This window comes from Poromitra crassiceps (genome assembly GCF_964638095.1).
Source record: "Poromitra crassiceps genome assembly, chromosome: 18".
Lineage (NCBI taxonomy): Eukaryota > Metazoa > Chordata > Actinopteri > Beryciformes > Melamphaidae > Poromitra > Poromitra crassiceps.
Window position 1 is genome coordinate 7155510 of NC_139636.1, and position 20955 is coordinate 7176464.

At 42.7% G+C, this 20955-nt stretch overlaps 1 protein-coding gene across 1 annotated transcript in view; it reads right to left on the bottom strand.

The window, feature by feature from the left end:
* LOC310792490 (ATP-binding cassette sub-family A member 2-like) overlaps positions 1-20955 on the bottom strand; it is a gene marked incomplete at both ends in the record, with an annotated part of 85099 nt that overhangs the window by 12206 nt on the left and 51938 nt on the right. Inside the window, 12 exons of the mRNA XM_083654170.1 lie at positions 3072-3213; positions 4859-5037; positions 5484-5604; positions 6783-6910; positions 8011-8139; positions 10729-10876; positions 12795-12910; positions 14436-14610; positions 16078-16129; positions 16693-16804; positions 16888-16993; positions 19643-19856. Coding sequence (XP_083510296.1) covers positions 3072-3213; positions 4859-5037; positions 5484-5604; positions 6783-6910; positions 8011-8139; positions 10729-10876; positions 12795-12910; positions 14436-14610; positions 16078-16129; positions 16693-16804; positions 16888-16993; positions 19643-19856 — 1622 coding nt within the window. The remainder of the gene's footprint in view (positions 1-3071; positions 3214-4858; positions 5038-5483; positions 5605-6782; positions 6911-8010; positions 8140-10728; positions 10877-12794; positions 12911-14435; positions 14611-16077; positions 16130-16692; positions 16805-16887; positions 16994-19642; positions 19857-20955) is intronic.

The window sequence follows — 20955 nt, forward strand, 5'->3', positions numbered from 1 at the left end:
ATTTACGTTGGATTTACATGAGATTTACAGACTGAGTTAAATAGACGTTAAATAGGCAGTGGATTTACATGAATTTACAGTTGGAGTTAAATAAGAGTTTGCATTGAATGTACATGACATTTACAGGCTAAGTTAAATAGGCATTAATGTGCAGGGAATTTCACATAGCAAGTACAGTAATACATAAAATACAATAGACAAAATAGTAAAAGTACAGTAACTTAAGTAGTGCAATACATAACATATAAGGTATATGTTATCAGACATACAATATCAGTGCTTTTTATGCACCAGACGGATGGAACCGGCTCCAGTCAGGACACTTTAAAATTGGAGCAACTGATCTCCCTGGAATGATTTAGAGTACTCCTCGAAAGCACTGTACGCGAAGAGTGCGCTTGTTTTAGCGAAAATGTTTTATCATCTGCATCTATCGATTTGTTTTCGATTTGTCCCCCCCCCCCCCCCCCTCCATTCATCATGCCACCGCTCTCACTGCAACTCCTGTCCGTGCAAACTGGAAGCTGGCAGCTAAACTCTGGATAGAAATGGTGTATTTGTATATTGTAACATTATCTCTCCTCTTCCTGAAACCGTTGCCTCCCTCCTCCTCTGCAGCCCCTCCCTCCTCCTCTGCAGCCCCTCCCTCCTCCTCTGCAGCCCATCCCACCTCCTCTGCAGCCCCTCCCACCTCCTCTGCAGCCCCTCCCTCCTCCTCTGCAGCCCATCCCACCTCCTCTGCAGCCCCTCCCTCCTCCTCTGCAGCCCATCCCACCTCCTCTGCAACCCCTCCCACCTCCTCTGCAGCCCCTCCCTCCTCCTCTGCAGCCCATCCCACCTCCTCTGCAGCCCCTCCCTCCTCCTCTGCAGCCCCTCCCTCCTCCTCTGCAGCCCCTCCCTCCTCCTCTGCAGCCCCTGTATTTCCTTCTCGGCTCCCCGAGGATCAGTATAGGTCAGTATAGGGGTTGAGTTCAGCCCCGACAACACGTTGCAAAAACGCTGGTGCACTGAATCATGCGAGGGAACATGACGTTCAACCTGGAAACCATAGCAAAACTGTGCCCACTGTTTTCATAGCTGTTGAACACGTCCCAGCTGATTTCTGTAACGTCAGTAGGCTATGGACCCGCTCGCAACAATAAAAGTACTCCGATAGCGAAAAAAAACAACAACAAACGTGTGAAGCCACAATATAGTTATAAGCCAAATAATGTAGCTTACTACTTTGATTACCAAATAAATCTAGAAAAAGTAGTAAATATATATAAATGTGTGTAAAAGACGCAGGATGAGGAGAGCGCTAAGGGCAGCTCTTACAGGCTGCTGCCTGGGGCAGCACAAATCTCGAAGCGCGTCGCGACTCACATGGCGCCGAATCGACGTATCCCGGTAGGCGTCGACTTGTGGTAGTTATGTCGATGTCTCGACTAGAGATGTAACGGTATGAAAATTTCACATCACGATTATCGTGACCAAAATGATCACGGTTATTGTATTATCACGGTATTCATAAAAGATTGATGAAAATGTTCAAAAAGTACTGAGACTCACTGAAATCATTTTACATTTTATATTGAAAACTCAGACCCAAAAAGGATTGATACACTCACTGAAATCATTTCTCCAAGGCTGCGCGTTTGCATCTGGGAGACTGTTGCCAACTTTAGTTGATGGACAGTATTTACCATGTTTTTCAAAGCACTGTAATCACGGTACCACGGTTTTAATGATAATGAAAATTTTAAACGGTATGGTTATCATAAGGAATTTTATCACGGTTATCATTAAAACCGGTTATCGTTACATCCCTAGTCTCGACGAGTCAATGCAACCCCCAGTGTCTCGTAATCTAATGGTGTTCTGGACGGTTGGGTTAAGGCATGAAGACACTGAAGTTAGGTAGAGGTAGGTAGAGAAAGCTTACATTCAAGGCTGTTAATTAAAGGTTACAGTACTTAATGCTTTTCCCCCCCAATATTTTATTTTCAGTTTTTATAGAACAGTAAACGAACGAGACAAACGGGATCAGACACAGGAAAAGAAAAAGAAAGAAGATACAGACATCAACATTCAACATGGTGCTACCAGTCGCATAAGGTGCTTATGTATTTGCAGTCGGCCAAAAATGGGTCCCTGATAGCCGAGAACCTTTTAAGCGAGTCGGTTCTCAGGGACCTGAGTCTCTCCATGTGTACAACAGAGATCATGTCCATCAGCCACACGTGAAAAGAAGGTGAGGAGGACTTCCATTCCTTCAGAATTTGTTTTTTGGCAACAGTTGTCCCCAGTGTCAGAGATTGTTGCACAGCTGTAGGGAAGTCCAGAGAGGACTCCGAGCAGCCGAAGATGGCGAGTTCTGCCTCCGGCTGCAGGGTTATTTTATAGGCCTTTAGAGTACCAGTCAAATATTTTGGCCCAGAATCCCGTTAAAGAAGGGCAGAACCAGAAGGCATGAGATAGTGTGCCCTCTAGTAGTTACTGCTCATTAAGCAGGTAGCTTATTAAGGATGAACTAAATGTGAATTAATGTACCCTTATAAAGTGTTACTGCCCCACTTTGCAGGTGTAGTTTGACATCAACTATTAACTAGAGCAGCTTTAAAAGAGGTTCAGCGGGGTGTGTGTGTGTGTGTGTGTGTGTGTGTGTGTGTGTGTGTGGTGTGTGTGTGTGTGTGTGTGCGTGTGTGCGTGTGTGTGTGAGTGGTGTGTGTGTATGGTGTGTGTGTATGTGTGTGTATGTGTGTGAGTGGTGTGTGTGTGTGTGTGTGTGTGTGTGTGAGTGGTGTGTGTGTGTGTGTGTGGTGTGTGTGTGTGTGTGTGTGTGTGTGTGTGTGTGTGTGTGTGTGTGTGGTGTGTGTGTGTGTGTGTGTGTGTGTGTGTGGTGTGTGTGTGTGTGTGTGTGTGTGTGTGTGTGGTGGGTGTATGTGTGTGTGTGTGTGCGTGTGTGAGTGAGTGGTGTGTGTGTGTGTGTGTGTGTGTGTGAGTGGTGTGTGTGTGTGTGTGTGTGTGTGTGTGTGTGTGGTGTGTGTGTGTGTGTGTGTGTGAGTGGTGTGTGTGTGTGTGTTTTCTACCCTCTCCTGGTCCTTCCAGGGAATGCCACGGAGGCGAGTGTAAAGCTCCAGGTGCTCCCTGGCCGTCAGATCTTCAAACAGTGCGTCAAACTGTGGGCAGTAGCCGATACTCTGCTGGACACGCAACAGCTCCTTCAGGATGCTACACACACACACGCACGCACGCACGCACGCACACACACACACAACATTATTGATTTCGTACCTGGCCTTGGTAGTTATCTAGTTTGACATTATAGAGTGCTTCACAGTATATATATATATTTAGAACACGGCTCTCTTGAATACTCGATTCTGATTGGTCAATCAACAAGATTCACCGGTCATTATTTCTCGACAACCGACCGCTGCTCTGCCACACCTGGATTAATCAGTTGATAAGAGCCTTTTGTCAGCAGACACTACTAATTAGGCCAACCAGTTGCAGCTGTGGTGTCTTGTGTGCCAATTACGAATGAAACCGCTTTGTCGTTGAAAACGCTAATAAAAAATCTATTTGAATAATTATTTTTGTCAGATTATTGAATGATTTAGTTGTAGGCCGTGTTCTAAGGGGGATAATGTATACTGAGCCGGTGATTACTGGAAATAATGACCTTCAGGTGAATGATTAAGCCGTCCGCTGCGCGTCGGGCTCAATCATTCACCTGTCGGTCATTATTTCGCCAGTAATCACCGGCTCACAATACATTATCCCTTACATATTTAATTTGTCCAAAATGACCAGACACACTACTGCACACTAGAGGTCTGCCCGGGCCTGGAAATGAACCCAGAGCCCACATTCTCTGTGACCATAACGAGCCCTACCCGACCCCAGCTTTAATTGTTTATTTAACCCTACCTGACCCCAGCCCTAACTGTTTATTTAACCCTACCCGACCCCAGCCCTAATTGTTTATTTAACCCTACCTGACCCCAGCCTTAACTGTTTATTTAACCCTACCTGACCCCAGCCCTAACTGTTTATTTAACCCTACCTGACCCCAGCCCTAATTGTTTATTTAACCCTACCCGACCCCAGCCTTAACTGTTTATTTAACCCTACCTGACCCCAGCCCTAACTGTTTATTTAACCCTACCCGACCCCAGCCCTAATTGTTTATTTAACCCTACCTGACCCCAGCCCTAACTGTTTATTTAACCCTACCCAACCCCAGCCCTAATTGTTTATTTAACCCTACCTGACCCCAGCCCTAACTGTTTATTTAACCCTACCTGACCCCAGCCCTAATTGTTTATTTAACCCTACCCGACCCCAGCCTTAACTGTTTATTTAACCCTACCTGACCCCAGCCCTAACTGTTTATTTAACCCTACCTGACCCCAGCCCTAATTGTTTATTTAACCCTACCTGACCCCAGCCCTAACTGTTTATTTAACCCTACCTGACCCCAGCCCTAACTGTTTATTTAACCCTACCTGACCCCAGCCCTAACTGTTTATTTAACCCTACCTGTCCAATACCCAGAATCGGGTCTCGGGTCCCGTCAGGTTCGGGTCGTGTAGCAGGCCTCTGCTGCACACCACACATGATAATCCATAATAATACATACATGTATGATGCTGCTTTCTTGCATTCTGCTTGGACATTCAGCGTAGTCTCTGTATATAAGTTGGTGCATACGGTATTTCTGGACAAATGTCAGTATCAGGCGATCTACAGTATCGCTCAGTATAGTGCATGCTAAAGTGTTGACATGGAAGGCCGGAGGTTGACCTGGACAACTCCCCAAAACCGGGTGTATTCCTGTACAGTGAAAGGGCCTGTCCTCCCGGTATTGTACCTGTTTCCACTGATGAAGGCCTCCCCTCCTGTGGTGCTCTCGTCGCCGGTAAGCATTTTAAAGGTGGTGGTCTTCCCGGCTCCGTTCACCCCCAGCAAGCCAAAGCATTCGCCGGGACGAACGCCCAGACACAACCTGTCCACGGCCAGGATATGACCCATCTTCCTGGACTTGTAGACCTGAGCGAGAAGGCAAAGAGTGCACGCAGATGAACGTCACATGAACAGTTCACATCTTTTTCAGATTTTGTTGTGATAAGTTAACACTATTTTAACATGCGAAAAATGTAAAGTGTCGTACAGTAATAATTGTTGATATGACAGTCAAACTCAATCTAATCAGGGGAGTTTATCCACAGAAACAAAGTTGATAGGTCTGTTTCAGCTTGATCTCGTGGTAATTGCCCAATCAATACTCGATTTCAACAGGCTGTTTAAGTGTGATTTCTTCTAGTGTTTATTTACCGTGAGCCAATCGGACAACCCATTCAAGAATTATTGATGTTTAAGTAAAGTGTGCATTTCACACTAATTGCCATGAGATACAATTTTAACTTCCAGTGATTTGAAAACTGCAGCAGTCAATATTGCGATTTGGATATTGTTTTTGTATTAACTGTGGCGACCTTTGTGAGGTTGTCGATCTTCAGCATGTCGTTGTCGGCGTCTCCTCGCAGCACTCTTCGCCTCTCACAAGCAACGTCTACATCATCATCCTCTATCGGCTGGCAGCTGACTGGCACTCTCCTGGATCAACACACACGCAAGCACACACGCACGCACGCGCGCGCGCGCGCGCACGCACGCACGCACACACACACACACACACACACACACACACACACACACACACACACACACACACACACACACACACACACACACACACACACACACACACACACACACACACACACACACACACACATTCATTTCTACTCGGGCACTAACTTATTCCTGTAACCGTACATTGTATACTCACTTGTTAAACTTACACAGCACTTTATGTAAACAGGGAGCACTTGGCAATGACAGCTTATTCTTGAAGGATAAATCCACCCTACTGGACATACTGTTTCACTGTTATGTCATCGATATTTTCTGATGAGCTGCTGTAGTTTCGTTTTTTGGTGTACACATTTCCCCTGAACTTGCCTTGTCTACTTCAATTTCAGTTAGTGCATTTTGCGCCGCATTTGGCTGGTAATGCACTGCATTTCCCAGAATGCATTTCAACAACCCCCTAGCAAACTCACTTGGACTTGTTGCATCCAGCTGTGGGTTTTACATGCAAGTAGAGAGAGCAATTCATAGCATTCAGTTGCATCATCACATGGCCATCTTGATGGGAAAATAACAGGTGATTGTAATAAATTCACAAATGATCACAATCAATCACATAGCAAACACAGCCAATGAGCTGTGTGTATTGTAAAGCGCCATATTGGTAGGAAATAAGTTAAGTTAAGTTAGTTGAGTTATTATTGTTTTTATTAATTATTTTTAATAGTACTGCACTGTTTATATTTACTAACTTTTATACAGTTTTATTTTTTCTAACATGTATTCTTGTTTATTGTAATGATTATGCTCTTGACCTGCCTGGGGAATACAGAAATTAGCCTCTTGGCTAACACATTTACATTTAAGTGTGAACTAAAATGTTGATTGACTTGTACTGTCCCCCGCCAAATTAAATAAATAAGTAAATAGATTTAATCAGATTCCATTGTACACGTGTACACACAAAGCAGTATGTTATATGTCATGTTATTTATAATAAACCAACATGCTAACACACTCACAGAGGTTTATTTATATACACCAACATGCTAACAGACTCACGGAGGTTTATTTATATACACCAACATGCTAACAGACTCACAGAGGTTTATTTATATACACCAACATGCTAACAGACTCACAGAGGTTTCCTGAGGAAGTTATACTGGCACAGGATGGTGATGAGGAAGCCGACAAAGCCCTCGATTGTCATGGCAACGAGTCCTCGAGTCACGATGTCCCACTCAAATGGAGACTTCATCTTGTCAAACTGGCCTGAAAACACAGATTCAGTGTCTGTTTAACAAGACACCATCAACTGAAAAGCAGACAGGGAGGACCTGAACAGGGCCGGTTCCAGAACAAGATGACTAGGGATGCATCCTAGATAGGAAGGGGTGCACATGCACCGGCCGACCCGGGTGGCTGGCCGCCCGAAAAATTTGACATGTTATTTTACTAAAAATAATGCATTTTACCATAATTTCAAATAGAATGATACCAGCCAAGCAAGAATATTTCAAGTGTTTCAAGTGCTTTACTAAAATATTTGGACCATATAATGATAATACAATTATCTCAACCTTAAAATGTTACATATAGGTTCTAAAAAGCCATACATTCACATCAAAGAACAAAGAAAAACAACAATTATAATTCAAGTTTAAACAGTAAGTGTGCAGCTGCAGCATGGAGATTTCATTGTACCTTTGGTTAAGACCAAATAATCTCTTTAAATGCTGTAAAGTGTTTAAGCAAAGAATATTGCAACATAAGTATTTCAGAACATACAACACTCTACTAGGCTACATTATCTTTTATTATTATGACATAATTTCCCCCCCACCCCCCCCCACTCTTTTCAACTGAGCATGCAGACAATTAAAATAAGGGTGCAATGCGTGCTTTTGCACCCCTGTAAAACCGGGCCTGGACCTGAAAAAGGACTGCACTGAAAACCAGCCCTGGGTGACATCCCACAGACACGCACACATTCATTTCCAAAATGATGAAGTATTCTATAATTGTGTTTACACTAAATGCATTCGTACATTACATTGTCATAGATGTATTTTTGATGCTGCCTCAAGAAAAATTGTAAACATTGAAATGGCGATATTTAGGATTTGGCTTGAAACTAATGTCTCAAACCTTTTGAGGCTTACAATTAGTCACATAAGACCCTAAATTACATAGTTAGGTTTTCGGTTTATGTACCTACAGGCCCGTCTGAAGTTTGCCAATGAACACCTGAGGTGCCAATGAACAGGTAATATCATCTTATGACATCACTGATGATGTCATAGGCACTGATGATGTCATTCTACTGTCAGTCATAGTGATGTCATAAGAGCAAAATCATCTTGTTACCTTACCTATTTTGGCGTAGTATTCGTTGATGTACTCATTGTAGGCCATCTCCATCAGGCCATGGCCGAGGTTGTAGTTGGGGAAGATGAGGAAGCAGGACTTCAGGTAGCTGTTGACTCTTTTCAGATCCTGGAGGAGAAACCGAGGGAGTGAAGGAATACGTACAGAAGCACCCACAGGCTAACTCTGATAGTGCTGCAACACAAAACCACCTCGTTCTATTCCACAATGCTCTATTTTGGAGGGAGGGGGAGGATCTGTGAAATTGTTCCCATTTAGTCCTAATGTGTGTTCTTTCTTGACCCTAGAACACTAACGTCGGGTGATTTTCACCCGGACAATTGAATTCGCGTGATTTTCATTGTCTTGCTGCTGTCTGAGGTGGGCGGGTCCTTAAGGCCTAAACATGGTCGTCCGTCAGAGCCTCGCCCCGCCCTCCCCGTGTGACGGCGGGTGGAGCCCCGTCCTACGGGGAGGGACGCCGTCGGCTGACGGGGGCTGCTCGAAAATGTGACTTCACGGCGACGATACGTGCGTGACGACAGCTGCAGGAGAGTTGTGATTGGCCGTTGCCCTGGCTCTTCGTCGTAAAGTCGCCTTTCAAAGCATGATGTTAGATTATAACAACTAGTTGTGTGGCTTAGCCTTCCCAAATGTTGAGGGTCGTTTTTTAGAATGTAATACATAGAATTGGGAACGTTACATTCAATTTCATTCAGACTGCCTGGCACACAATCTCCGCCATTTTCACACGGAGCTTCCGCGAGGTGGGGGGGAGGGGGGGCGTAGTGGCGTCCGAGCATGTGGGGCTCGCTGGCGCCGCCAGACGGCTCCAATTCGAGGCAGACGGACGACCATGTTTAGGCCTTTAGGTACCTTCAGGATGCTCACTGACGTCATTGAATCTAAGTTTGTTTCCCTGCTCCCATTCATGGTTTTTTCTACCGGCTACGTGTTCGGGTGATTTTCACCCGACGTTAGTGATAGAGGGTAAAATATCTTCGGGTTAGGGTTAATGGTATTGTGGTGACTTTTTTTTTTTTTTTCACCACACAAGTCCCATGAATGGGTGGACCGAAGGAGAAGTTGGGAGCTCCTGTTTTGTTTTGTTTTTTAAATTTTTATAACGATTACCTCATTTTTCCCGAATTTGACATATTTTTTATAGTGTCCCCCATAATATACTTTTTTGTGTTTTTTGTGATATTTCACATTTAAAAACAAAAGAAGAGTACCTCAATTTGCCATGTATTGTTGTACTTTAAGATATTTTGATGAGAAGTATGTTTTATGGGGTATATTGCATCGGGTGAAATACACCCAACGTTAGTGATGGTGTGACTTTAAATCACGTTAGTGTTCTAGGGTTAAAGGTCTTAGCTGATGAAGACTGTGTAGTGATGCACAGCAGGTAGCCTTCATCAGCGTTGATGCTGTGCTGCACAAGACCTTATTAAACGCACGAAGGACATTGTGGAGTGCTGCTGGCCTTTTCTCCTTTTTTAAGTTTCTACCTTGGCCCTGCACCTTGATTTACTTTATTTTGGAGTGTGCACGCTGCTGCTGTTTTTTAATTTGCAATTGTGCCATATGTCATTTAGCATACAATTCGAATGCAATCCAATGCAACTACATGTTACTACTAACACAAGCTTCTTATAGACACGTTAACTAGAGTGTAAATTACCATACTTGTTTACAACAAGACGGTTACACCTTGGTCGCACCAGGCCCGTCTGCGCAGCGTTCCGTCTGCGCCGCGGTTTTGCTCCGTCTTCTGCACGTCGGCATGTCCCACCGCACGCGCTTCAGAAGCGGAGCGCTTCCGAGCGCTGCCTGCCAGCTGGATACAAGATCGCACGGGATTTACGAGATCGCGCGATACTGTGTGTACAATGGGGTGGATGTAAAGAGCACAACACACAAACAACACAGTCTGTCGTTGACTTGCTTTTGATTTGGTCATTTTCCCTTGATTGTTGTGCTTCTACCATGGGTAAGTAAGTAGGCTGAAATTATTTCTTAATTTGTCATACAGTGCCTGTTAGCAGCAGGAGAACTCTTGCATTTCTTCGTCTACTTGAACGACTACAGGGGGAGGGGGGGAGAAGGAGTCGGTATTGGGTCTGCACACGGTGTTTTATTATGAAAATCTACCGGATTCTCGTGCAGTTGCTGTGTCTGACTTCCGGGCTGAACGATCTGCTCTGTGCAGCTTGACGCAGCTTCCAGGCGTCATCCGTGAAAAATAGAACTGCCGCGTATCTTTAGCGGAGCGGGGCGTCGAGCCGCTTCTGATGCGCGTTGTTGCGTGCCTGGTGGGATCACACACGTTGACTAAAATGCCCGCGAGCAGCTCCGACGAGCGCGTCGGAGCCGGAACGCGTACCTGACGTTCCTGGTGGGACTTCCCCGTTAGCTGACCTGATACTACGGTTAGCTAGCTAACACGCTGATTATCTAAACACAAAATCAATTAGACATATCAATGGTAGAATGATCAGTTCCTAGTCAAAAACCACACAGATATTATGTATGAATATCTATTTAGTTCTATTGAAACGGGCCAAGTTGTACATTTAGAAACACAATCAGCTGTTCACAGTCGCTGTTGAACATAAGCAACCTCTGAAGAGTACGCCAGCGCTTTGGAGATGGTTGGGAAGCAGATTTGTCTCAGGCAAAATAAAAAGCTGCAGTAACGAGGGTCAAACTGACCTTGTCATGCTCAAAGAGCTCGAGAAGGAAGGTCGCCACCGTGGCAGTGATGCCTATGAAGAGGTTGATGACAATGAGGAAGACATAGGCAGTGCTGGGAACCTCGAACCAGAAGGAGGCAGGGTACATGATGGGAGTGATGGACCACCTGGAACAATCAGAGAGTCAAACTTGACTGGTATAGCACATTTCATATACTGTGCAGGGAAACTCATTGCACTTTACATCAAAACAGCAAACCACACACAAACACATCCGCCATGCAACTCTGTCATATGATGAAAATATACCCATGTCAAATCAAGAAAATATAGGACTTAATATTGTCAAGGACCTCATGATATGATTTGATATGATTGCATACACACAGTACTTGAATTATGTATATACAGTATATATTTTACTGACATTTCCAGTGATAATGATTTCGTATTTTTAATTCATGATTATGTGCATTATTGATATGGATCACAAAAAATGCTGATGCTGAGCAGTTGGTATTGCTTATCAGTTTACAGCAGGTGAAGATACCATGATAGGCCATTTCAATTTACATTCAAATATTAATTCGACCTATGTGAAATCGGGATTGGAGACAGGCGATTATGAATTATGCATTAGTGATCATAACTGTAATCAAGGGGACAGCCAGCGCCTCAGCCTTTTTTTCTAGGTCACGCGAGCGGGGAGAGATATTTTTCATCTTATTCATCGTTAATTACCATATAAATGAGGACAAGGGGGAGCGTGGCCTGCGGTGGCGTCAAATTCACACAAATCGGATGACTTTTGAGCATTTTCCTCTTGAGAAACTTCAAGGGGGAAGTAAAAAACAACGCTTTCTACTCTCTCTTTAGCTTAACCATATGAAACATTTTACTGTGGCATGAAAACCTCTAAACTCGCTTCACTTTTGGTTTTCACCTTCTGCGCAAATTCAAACTCCAACAGTCAAAAAACATGGCGGCGAGAAATACTATCGGTATCATAATTTCTTTCCACTGTATTAGAAGTAACGTACTGTTGCTCAGCCAAAGAGGAAGGAGGAATATTCTGTTGATTGTTTTATTCATGGGAACTGGAAGACTCAATCACATTAGCCATGTTCAGAATGGTTCACTCATTCACTCACTCACTATTCCACATGTAGTGTTTACTGAACTATGGGGAACGATCAAAAATTAATAAATCATACTCTTCCGCGTAATAAAATAGTCCCTCCTGGCTTCCTGCACAACCGACCCAGTTGCTGGACGTAATGTCAGCTAGACAGGCTTGTTGACAAACAGCTAACCTTAGCTAGCTAACTTTGGCTAATGCTTGTGCTAATGTTAGGTACGAGGCTAGGTGGCTTTTTTCTGGAGATAACGTGTCCGTTAAGCACTGCTCAATCCACTCGTCCATAGATAAGCCACCCCGGAGGTCGAAGCTAACCTTAAATGTTTCTATTTCGATAGGCAGCTAGCGAATGTTGTTATCGCCATTAGCTAGCTTGCGGCTAGCTAGTTCAGCTGTTGCATACTGATGACGTCACTAGCAGGAGATGACAGTAAACACTAGCGCAAGGCACTCTGGGTATTATGGTGACACAGGTTGGCTTAGGAGCTCCCGTTTGCGAGGATAGCAGGCTAGCTAGCTACCATTTGTTTTCTCAGAGGCGGAGTGTTTTTCGGGGATGCGGCTCTAGCTGTGGTATACGATAAATATACCACAGCTGTGAACCAATCAGATTGTTTGATTTGAGAGAGCCGCTTTATAATTGCTGTTCACTAGAAATTGCAATGCATTGTGGGCATTTTATAGTGGACTATATAGTGAATGAAATTAACAGTTGAGAATTCGGACACTTGTAAAAAATGGCAAACAGGGCCACTATTTCTGTAATAGGGAATGGTATCAAACAGGGCTTTTGGATCAAAGGTCTGACTGTGTAAACTGCTTAACTTGATTAAGGCTTAATGAGATGGGCAATAACCAGGTTACTCTGTCCATGACAACATAGCCATTGCGAGTTAGCATCCACTAAATGGCTCAAATGTAAAATGTACAAACATAAGATGACTCACCCGTAGAGGAGGAAGAGGGAGAGGACTGCGGGGAAGTTTGTGGGGGAGGTGTAGGCCGGCAGGTCGAACACGAATAGAATGAGGACACAACACGTGGCGGGTACCAGGTAGTTCAGCTGGGGAGAGACCAGACGAGAGCGAGCACTCAGACTTGGAGAAACACTCAATTTTACTCATTATATCTCTTTCCCATTCAAAAATCGGGATAAGTCAATTGCCTCGCCTGTGCGTTTCTATGTCATGTAGTGTTTAGTCTAGAGCTGCCGAAAATAATCGATTCAGAGATGCATCGCGATGCTTAATAGGACGATTCTGAATCGATTAACAAATATCAAAAATCGATTATTTAATTTTTTTTTTTTTTTCTTTTTTTTTAATAATCAAATAAAATAGAATGTAAGTACATGCAGTTGTTTATTTTAATTATGGATCATAATACAATGCAATTCCAAATGCACTTTTATTGGAAAAGTAGCCACACTGAGAAAAAAGAAAGTGAGAAAAAATAAATCATGTATTGCGGAAAAAGTGATGCATCGATTTAAGATGCATCGCGATGCATCGGAGATGCATCGAATAATCGAATCGAATCGAATCGTAGACTTGTATAATCGAATCGTATCGAATCGTGAGATCAGTGAAGATGCACAGCTCTAGTTTAGTCCACGCTCATCTTCTGGAGTAAGGTGAAGGAATAGTTTCGTAGGCCTAATGTGGCCTGTGAGCATATTGTGTTCACTGTGATGACTGTTTCTATTTTGTGTAAATGTTTGTATTTTCGGATGTAATTTGATTGTGACTATGATGGAAGACTTTAGGACAGGATTTTGAAATACCATGTGTATTGGTGTTTAATGTATACTATGATTGTCATGGGTTTTTTTGCTACAGTTTTTAGATGGCTATGTTTTGTGTTACTGTTTGTCCTGTTTTTAAAACATCAGGGACCATGTTGGAAATAAGTGTTTACCGGTACTTTACACTTTTACATGCTATCCCTTTTATCTTTTATTGTCTCTATATCCATGAATAAAGTCAACCAATCAATCAATCAATGCCAAGAAGCCAAAGCCCTTCATTTTCTCCCTGAAATTTCCTTAATTACATAAACATAAATTATCGACTAAAAAATATCAGCTTTAATACTGTAAAGTAAGGTTAGCATTATGGGTTTGTAAGGTTTTACAAGGTTATTAATGAGTTATCGATGTTGTTGTCTCCTTAAATTAAATTATAAAGTAGGTTTTACATTAAATGATAAAGTAATGATGAGTCAAAAATGAAGTTGTGTTAAGTCGTGTTTAAGGTGGTTTTGATGTCTCCTGGTAAAAAGATGTGTTAACATCTGGTAACATGTCTCCTCCATTAATAACTCCGGGAAGTATTTTTAAGGGGATTTTGCATAAATTAAGAGGTGGATTAATGTAAATGTAAGGTTATTTTAAGCGATTAGTAGTTGTGTGGGATATCATCTCAGCTACCTCGATGTGAATCAAAAATGAATCAGTGGATGGCTTTGGGAAATTGGTTTAGGATAATTCAAATACAATGTGATATTTAGAGGGGATGACAAGAAACCTGCCATCTTCTCACAAACACACACACACACACACACACGTCCACATGAACGTCCTCCCTCACCATGTCCCACATGTAGTTAGCCAGCCAGTAGATCACGGGGTCACAGCCGCTGACAAACTGCAGGTGTTTGGCCTTGGTGGATTTCTCTGCAACCAGGAACACCACAAAGCTGGCTGGCACAAAGGACATGGCCACAATGATGAAGATAGCAATGACCACATCTGTCCCCTGGAGCCTGGATGTAGAGGAGCAGAGGAGATTGTGCTAATTAAAGAAGAGACTTGATTCTCACACTTCTTAAATGATTTAAACCCTGATGTAGTTTGATAGTGTTCAGCTATAGAGGAGTGATGTAGTTTGATAGTGTTCAGCTATAGAGGAGTGATGTAGTTTGATAGTGTTCACCTAGAGAGGAGTGATGTAGTTTGATAGTGTTCAGCTATAGAGGAGTGATGTAGTTTGATAGTGTTCAGCTATAGAGGAGTGATGTAGTTTGATAGTGTTCACCTAGAGAGGAGTGATGTAGTTTGATAGTGTTCAGCTATAGAGGAGTGATGTAGTTTGATAGTGTTCAGCTAGAGAGGAGTGATGTAGTTTGATAGTGTTCACCTAGAGAGGAGTGATGTAGTTTGATAGTGTTCAGCTATAGAGGAGTGATGTAGTTTGATAGTGTTCACCTAGAGAGGAGTGATGTAGTTTGATAGTGTTCAGCTATAGAGGAGTGATGTAGTTTGATAGTGTTCAGCTATAGAGGAGTGATGTAGTTTGATAGTGTTCAGCTATAGAGGAGTGATGTAGTTTGATAGTGTTTAGGCATAAAGGAGTGATGTAGTTTGATAGTGTTCAGCTATAGAGGAGTGATGTAGTTTGATAGTGTTCAGCTATAGAGGAGTGATGTAGTTTGATAGTGTTCACCTAGAGAGGAGTGATGTAGTTTGATAGTGTTCAGCTATAGAGGAGTGATGTAGTTTGATAGTGTTCAGCTATAGAGGAGTGATGTAGTTTGATAGTGTTCAGCTATAGAGGAGTGATGTAGTTTGATAGTGTTTAGGCATAAAGGAGTGATGTAGTTTGATAGTGTTCAGCTATAGAGGAGTGATGTAGTTTGATAGTGTTCAGCTATAGAGGAGTGATGTAGTTTGATAGTGTTTAGGTATAAAGGAGTGATGTAGTTTGATAGTGTTCAGCTATAGAGGAGTGATGTAGTTTGATAGTGTTCAGCTAGAGAGGAGTGATGTAGTTTGATAGTGTTCAGCTAGAGAGGAGTGATGTAGTTTGATAGTGTTCAGCTATAGAGGAGTAGTGTAGTTTGATAGTGTTTAGGCATAAAGGAGTGATGTAGTTTGATAGTGTTCAGCTAGAGAGGAGTGATGTAGTTTGATAGTGTTCAGCTATAGAGGAGTGATGTAGTTTGATAGTGTACAACCATAGAGGAGTGATGTAGTTTGATAGTGTACAACCATAGAGGAGTAGTGTAGTTTGATAGTGTTCAGCTATAGAGGAGTGATGTAGTTTGATAGTGTACAACCATAGAGGAGTGAAGTAGTTTGATAATGTAAAACCATAGAGGAGTGAAGTGTTTCCACCCTGAGTACCTGAGCTGAATTTTGCCTTGATGACCATGACGCCGTAGCAATAGTGCCGAGGTAAAAACCACCAAAGAAGAAAAAGAGAATAAAGTAAATGGTGCTGAGCAACTTACAGGTAGTCCAAAGAAAGGCTGGCGCTGGTCCGATTCATTGGGTGGTTTGTCCCTGCAAAACACAAATGTGCACACGCATGCACGCGCGCACACACACACACACACACACACACACACACACACACAGACACACACACCTTTGTTTATGTCCATGTAATCAACAAACCAAAAACGCTCCCAAAAAACCAAGCGACGATTGTTTCCAACTTGTTATTCCAATGGGAAAGTTATTCCCAGTACTCAGCAGCCAGGCTGTATCTTATATTAGTAGCAGGCCTCTCTTGAGAATGAGACCCTGTGTCTCAATGAGATCGACCTGTTTTGGCTGAGACCCTCCCCGACTCCGCCCTCATCCAGCAGCTTTCCCCTACTGACCTGGTCAACAGGCTAACACCCTACCATCCTTCAAAAAAGACTTGCAATCTTTTTCTTCTTTTTATCTCTCCCATCTATTTTATTCCTATTATTCATTTTCATGAAAGTTGTTTCTTATCCTGTGAATGTAAAGCGTCTTTAAGCACTGTGAAAATCAATATTTAAATAGAATCCATTATTATGATTATGATTATGATTGTTATTAATATCAAATAAAGGTTAAATTAAATACAAAATTACCGTATGCAGCAGGGTTGCCCTTGGATGCGGGCAGGTTGGCACGAAGGATAGCATTGTTGAGGACATTGAGATAGGTCGGCATGCTGTGGTAGCCTTTATTGTTATACAACACCTGGACACAAGGGGGAGTTCTGTCAGCAGTCGCTCTTCTTTGTGTAGTAATCCTCCTAGTCCATTGCAGACTGATTGTCTTACCTGAGCTGATCTGCGAACTGCTATCTTGCGAACCATGGGAGTTGTCTTCCTCCCAAAGGATGCTGGGATTGATTTCTGGATGTTCCCCACTGTTATACCGCCATACCTATTGACAAGAATGACAATCATCTCTACCTCTAAAATGAGAAAATAATGAATGAATGAAATAAGAACTAAGTCGATGCCAATGTGGGAAGAACATGAACGTGAAACTCTCCAAGTTGTCATAGTATGGTTTTCATGAATGCGCATACAGATGGTTATTAAAGTCGAGCTGAACCCAAAAATGACTTTTATTTTCTTTTAGTTGAAATACCTGGGTATGCAGTGCACCTATTTAATAATGTATGCAAAGAAAATCACAACAATCTAATTTCTTTCGTTTTTCACACTTTTTCACATCAAAAGTTCATTTTTCAAGATTTCATTGATAACAGTAATGTACAGTTTGCTGACGTCACCTAGTACTATCAAATTTCTACCCCATTTCAACCAATCATATCACGACATGCAGCTGTCAATCAAATCTTCATTTCAGGATAATTTTCTCTTCCAAATGAAGTAGAAAATGGCGCCTAGTGCCTGTCATCTGGCAGAATTCCTATCCCATAAACTAACTACTAACTTGGCCAAGAAACATGAACAAAAAACAAAAACTATAATCTCTAAGAATGCAAAGAAATGTAACTGGCTCGTTAAAACGCGCATTCCAGGGATATCGTATTTACAGCAGCGATAATGGCGCGCGCATCGGAGAGCTTGGTTGTCAGGGGTCGCACTTCGGAGATTCCAGGCCGACGGGCTGCACTCTCCGCTCGGCAACACGAAGGCAGCTGGCTGCCTGCGGCTCGCTGAGCTCCACTCAGCCACCAACCTCGCGTCACCAGGGTCTTCCCGAGGGGAGCGCCACAACACACTAAATCCCACTCGATTTGGAGGCGGAACACGCCAGGATTGGCCAAAGCCCAATCAAGTCCCCAGAATTGTCAAATAAAATAATCGACATGATACTATGACCCGCCTCTCAATCTGTCATCTTAGACAAACTATGTTTTCAGTCTGAAACGGACTCATATGCACGTGACGAACGGGTTCAGTTCGACTTTAAACTATATTGAAAACAGAGAGCAATATGTCTGTGTCTGAGTCTTCAGGAAGATCTACAATAATGTGTGGGGTTCCCCAAGGAAGGATCAATACTTGGGGCTTTGCTTTTTTTTATTTACATTAATGACCTTGCTGCTGCATCTGCTAAATGTATACTGCCTTTACTTTTTGCTGATGATACCATTTTAATTCTAACTTTGATTCTCTAATTTCAGAAGCAAACAAGGGAATGGGAAAAAATGCCAAATGGTTTGGTATCATCGGAAAAATATCTAGTTTGGTAAATCATTCATGTTGATTAACCCTTTATTACAGTTTAATTACCCATATCTATTGTATGGAAATATCATATGGGCAAGTACATACAGTATAATTATCTCCAGTCTTCACAGAATTCACATCATACAAAAAAAATGTTAGGTTGGCTACATCTTCGAACAGATTTGAACCATCAGCTGCACTTAAAAAAAAAATCTAAATCAACACATTCCAGGTATGCACTTTTGTCTATAAATATATATATATACCGTAAATTCCGCACTATAAGCCGCACCGGAGTATAAGCCGCACCTGCAAAATTGCCTGTTTGTTACATATATAAGCCGCACCGGACTATAAGCCGCGGGTGTTTTAATGTTTTTTTTTTTTTTTTTTTTTTATTGTGTTTTAATGTTTAATTACCATATGTAAGGGTTCATGCACAGAGGGGATTGTCGGGAAAGAGATGGCTGTTTGAGGAAGCTCCCATTTATTAACATTTCAACAAAACAACATAACACAACACCACCTGTGTTTTTTTTTACAGTGCACACAGTGTCCGCGGTGTGGTGAAAAGAGGGCAAGAGAGGAAATTAAAACAGAAGTGGATTTATAGTTAGAAAGAGTGCTAAAAAAGAGAGATTTTTTTTTTTTTTTTTTTTTTTTTGAAAAAATCCATAGATAAGCCGCACCGGACTATAAGCCGCAGGGGCCAAAAAAGGCCAAAAAACGGGGAAAAAGCCGCGGCTTATAGTCCGGAATTTACGGTACTCACCTGTCTCTCCCTGCACCATGTACAGTAGGTTATACTTTCTAACATAATAATTCATATTCACATAATTCTAACATACATAATACAAGACATTCAGATCACCCCCCATATTGTCTCACTACCAATAACCAATTTTCAATACGCTACAGAGCCGCCATATTACGGAACACATACTGTATATCAATATTGCCAATCATCTCTCAACTCATTTAAATCCAAACTTACGACCTCTCTGATGAGTCACGCATGGCCCCCCTCATACATGACACATACACCTCACATTATCCTGTCACTTATTTTGATTGCTTTTTGTGTTTTTCCTTTTCTGTTCTTTTTTTACTGTTGATTTTCTTTTCTTTGTCTTATTTGTTTTCTTGTTTCCTTCTTGTTTCTGTTGTATTGTATGCTTTGCACACCTGGATTGTATTGTATTGTTATTATTTTGGTTTTCTGAGGGTAGAGACCCTGCACATTATTTTCCTGTTTGCATTTTTTTTTTCCGTTTCACTTTTTATTGTGTGGAAATAAATAAAACTAAAAACAAAATTACAAAAGTGTCTCTGCACCAATGTCACGGGAGACAAGTGGTGCGTAGTGATTAAAGTGACACGGTCCTACCTGTGCAGGCGCACTCTGTCCGACGTGAAGAGAAGATACTCGGAGACATTACGGCCCGTGATGTCCACCAGGATGTCCCCCGTCACCACCTTCATGAGGGGGGGCCGGCCGCCCACCCCGCTGGGGCAGGAGAAGCCCGTCCCCTGCATGGAGCAGGTACAGCGCACTGGCTCGTGGATGGACAGGGGGAGTGTCGGAGGAGACGTCACCGGCTCTGACCAGAAACAGAGCAGGTACGAGGAGTTATAGTTGCCTCTGACTCAAAATGAACAACATTATTTGTAGATTTTTACAAAATATGAGGTTGTGTGATTGTATGGGGGTTTATGCATGCCTGGCACAAATAGTAGCTGCCAATAATTCTAAGTAAAGTAAAGGTAAAGTCCCACAATGTGTGAAATTTGTTCTCCGCATTTGACCCATCCCCTGGCGTGCACCGCGCTCGGGAATCATATGGTGATCTAACCCTCCAATTCCAACCCTTAGATGCTGAGTGCCAAGCAGGGAGGCAAATGGGTCCCATTTTTATAGTCTTTGGTATGACTCGGCCAGGGATCAAACTCACGACCTCCCAGTCACAGGGCGGACACTCAGACCACAAGGCCACTGAGCTGGTCAATTCTAACAATCCATGCATTGTCTGGGAAGTTTACTAATCAAAGAAAACGACTAAATAGAGCTTCAAATACTTTCCTGTAATTGTGTACTCATTTCACTCAATATCATATGTGTCTTATGTGGCAGCAAGGAGTTGGCACTAGTTTTACAACTCGAATCAAGCTCAAAGTCTTGACATCTTCCTCTATATTGAGCTGGTCGACCATTCAAATCTGAACAGAGACCGGCAACCGCTTTTGAGATGAGGAACAACTACAAATACCGTTGGACAGTGGTGGCGCAACGGTTAAGAGAAGCGAGCTTGTGACGGGAAGGTCGTCGGTTCAAAACCCGGGACCGGCAGGATAAATTTGGGTGAGGAAAGTGAAAAGGCAGCGCTTGCCCCTCCCTCATTACCACCACTGAGCTGCCCTTGAGCAAGGCCCTTAACCCCAACCGCTCCAGTGGAGCTGATCAGTGGCCAGCAGATCAGACTGTGGTTGTACTGGTCAGCTTCCAGGTATGAATGTGTGTGTGAATGTGAACAGGGCGCTCCTGAAAAAGAGAGCAATGCTCTCAGTGAGACTCCCCCTGTATAAATAAAGGTTAAATTAAACAAAACAAAACAAGAAGTGTGGATAGAAAAAACATTCCGCCTCCATGTTCGATGTGGCTGTGTGTTGTAGTAGTGCGAGAATTCGGCAATTGGGCGGCAC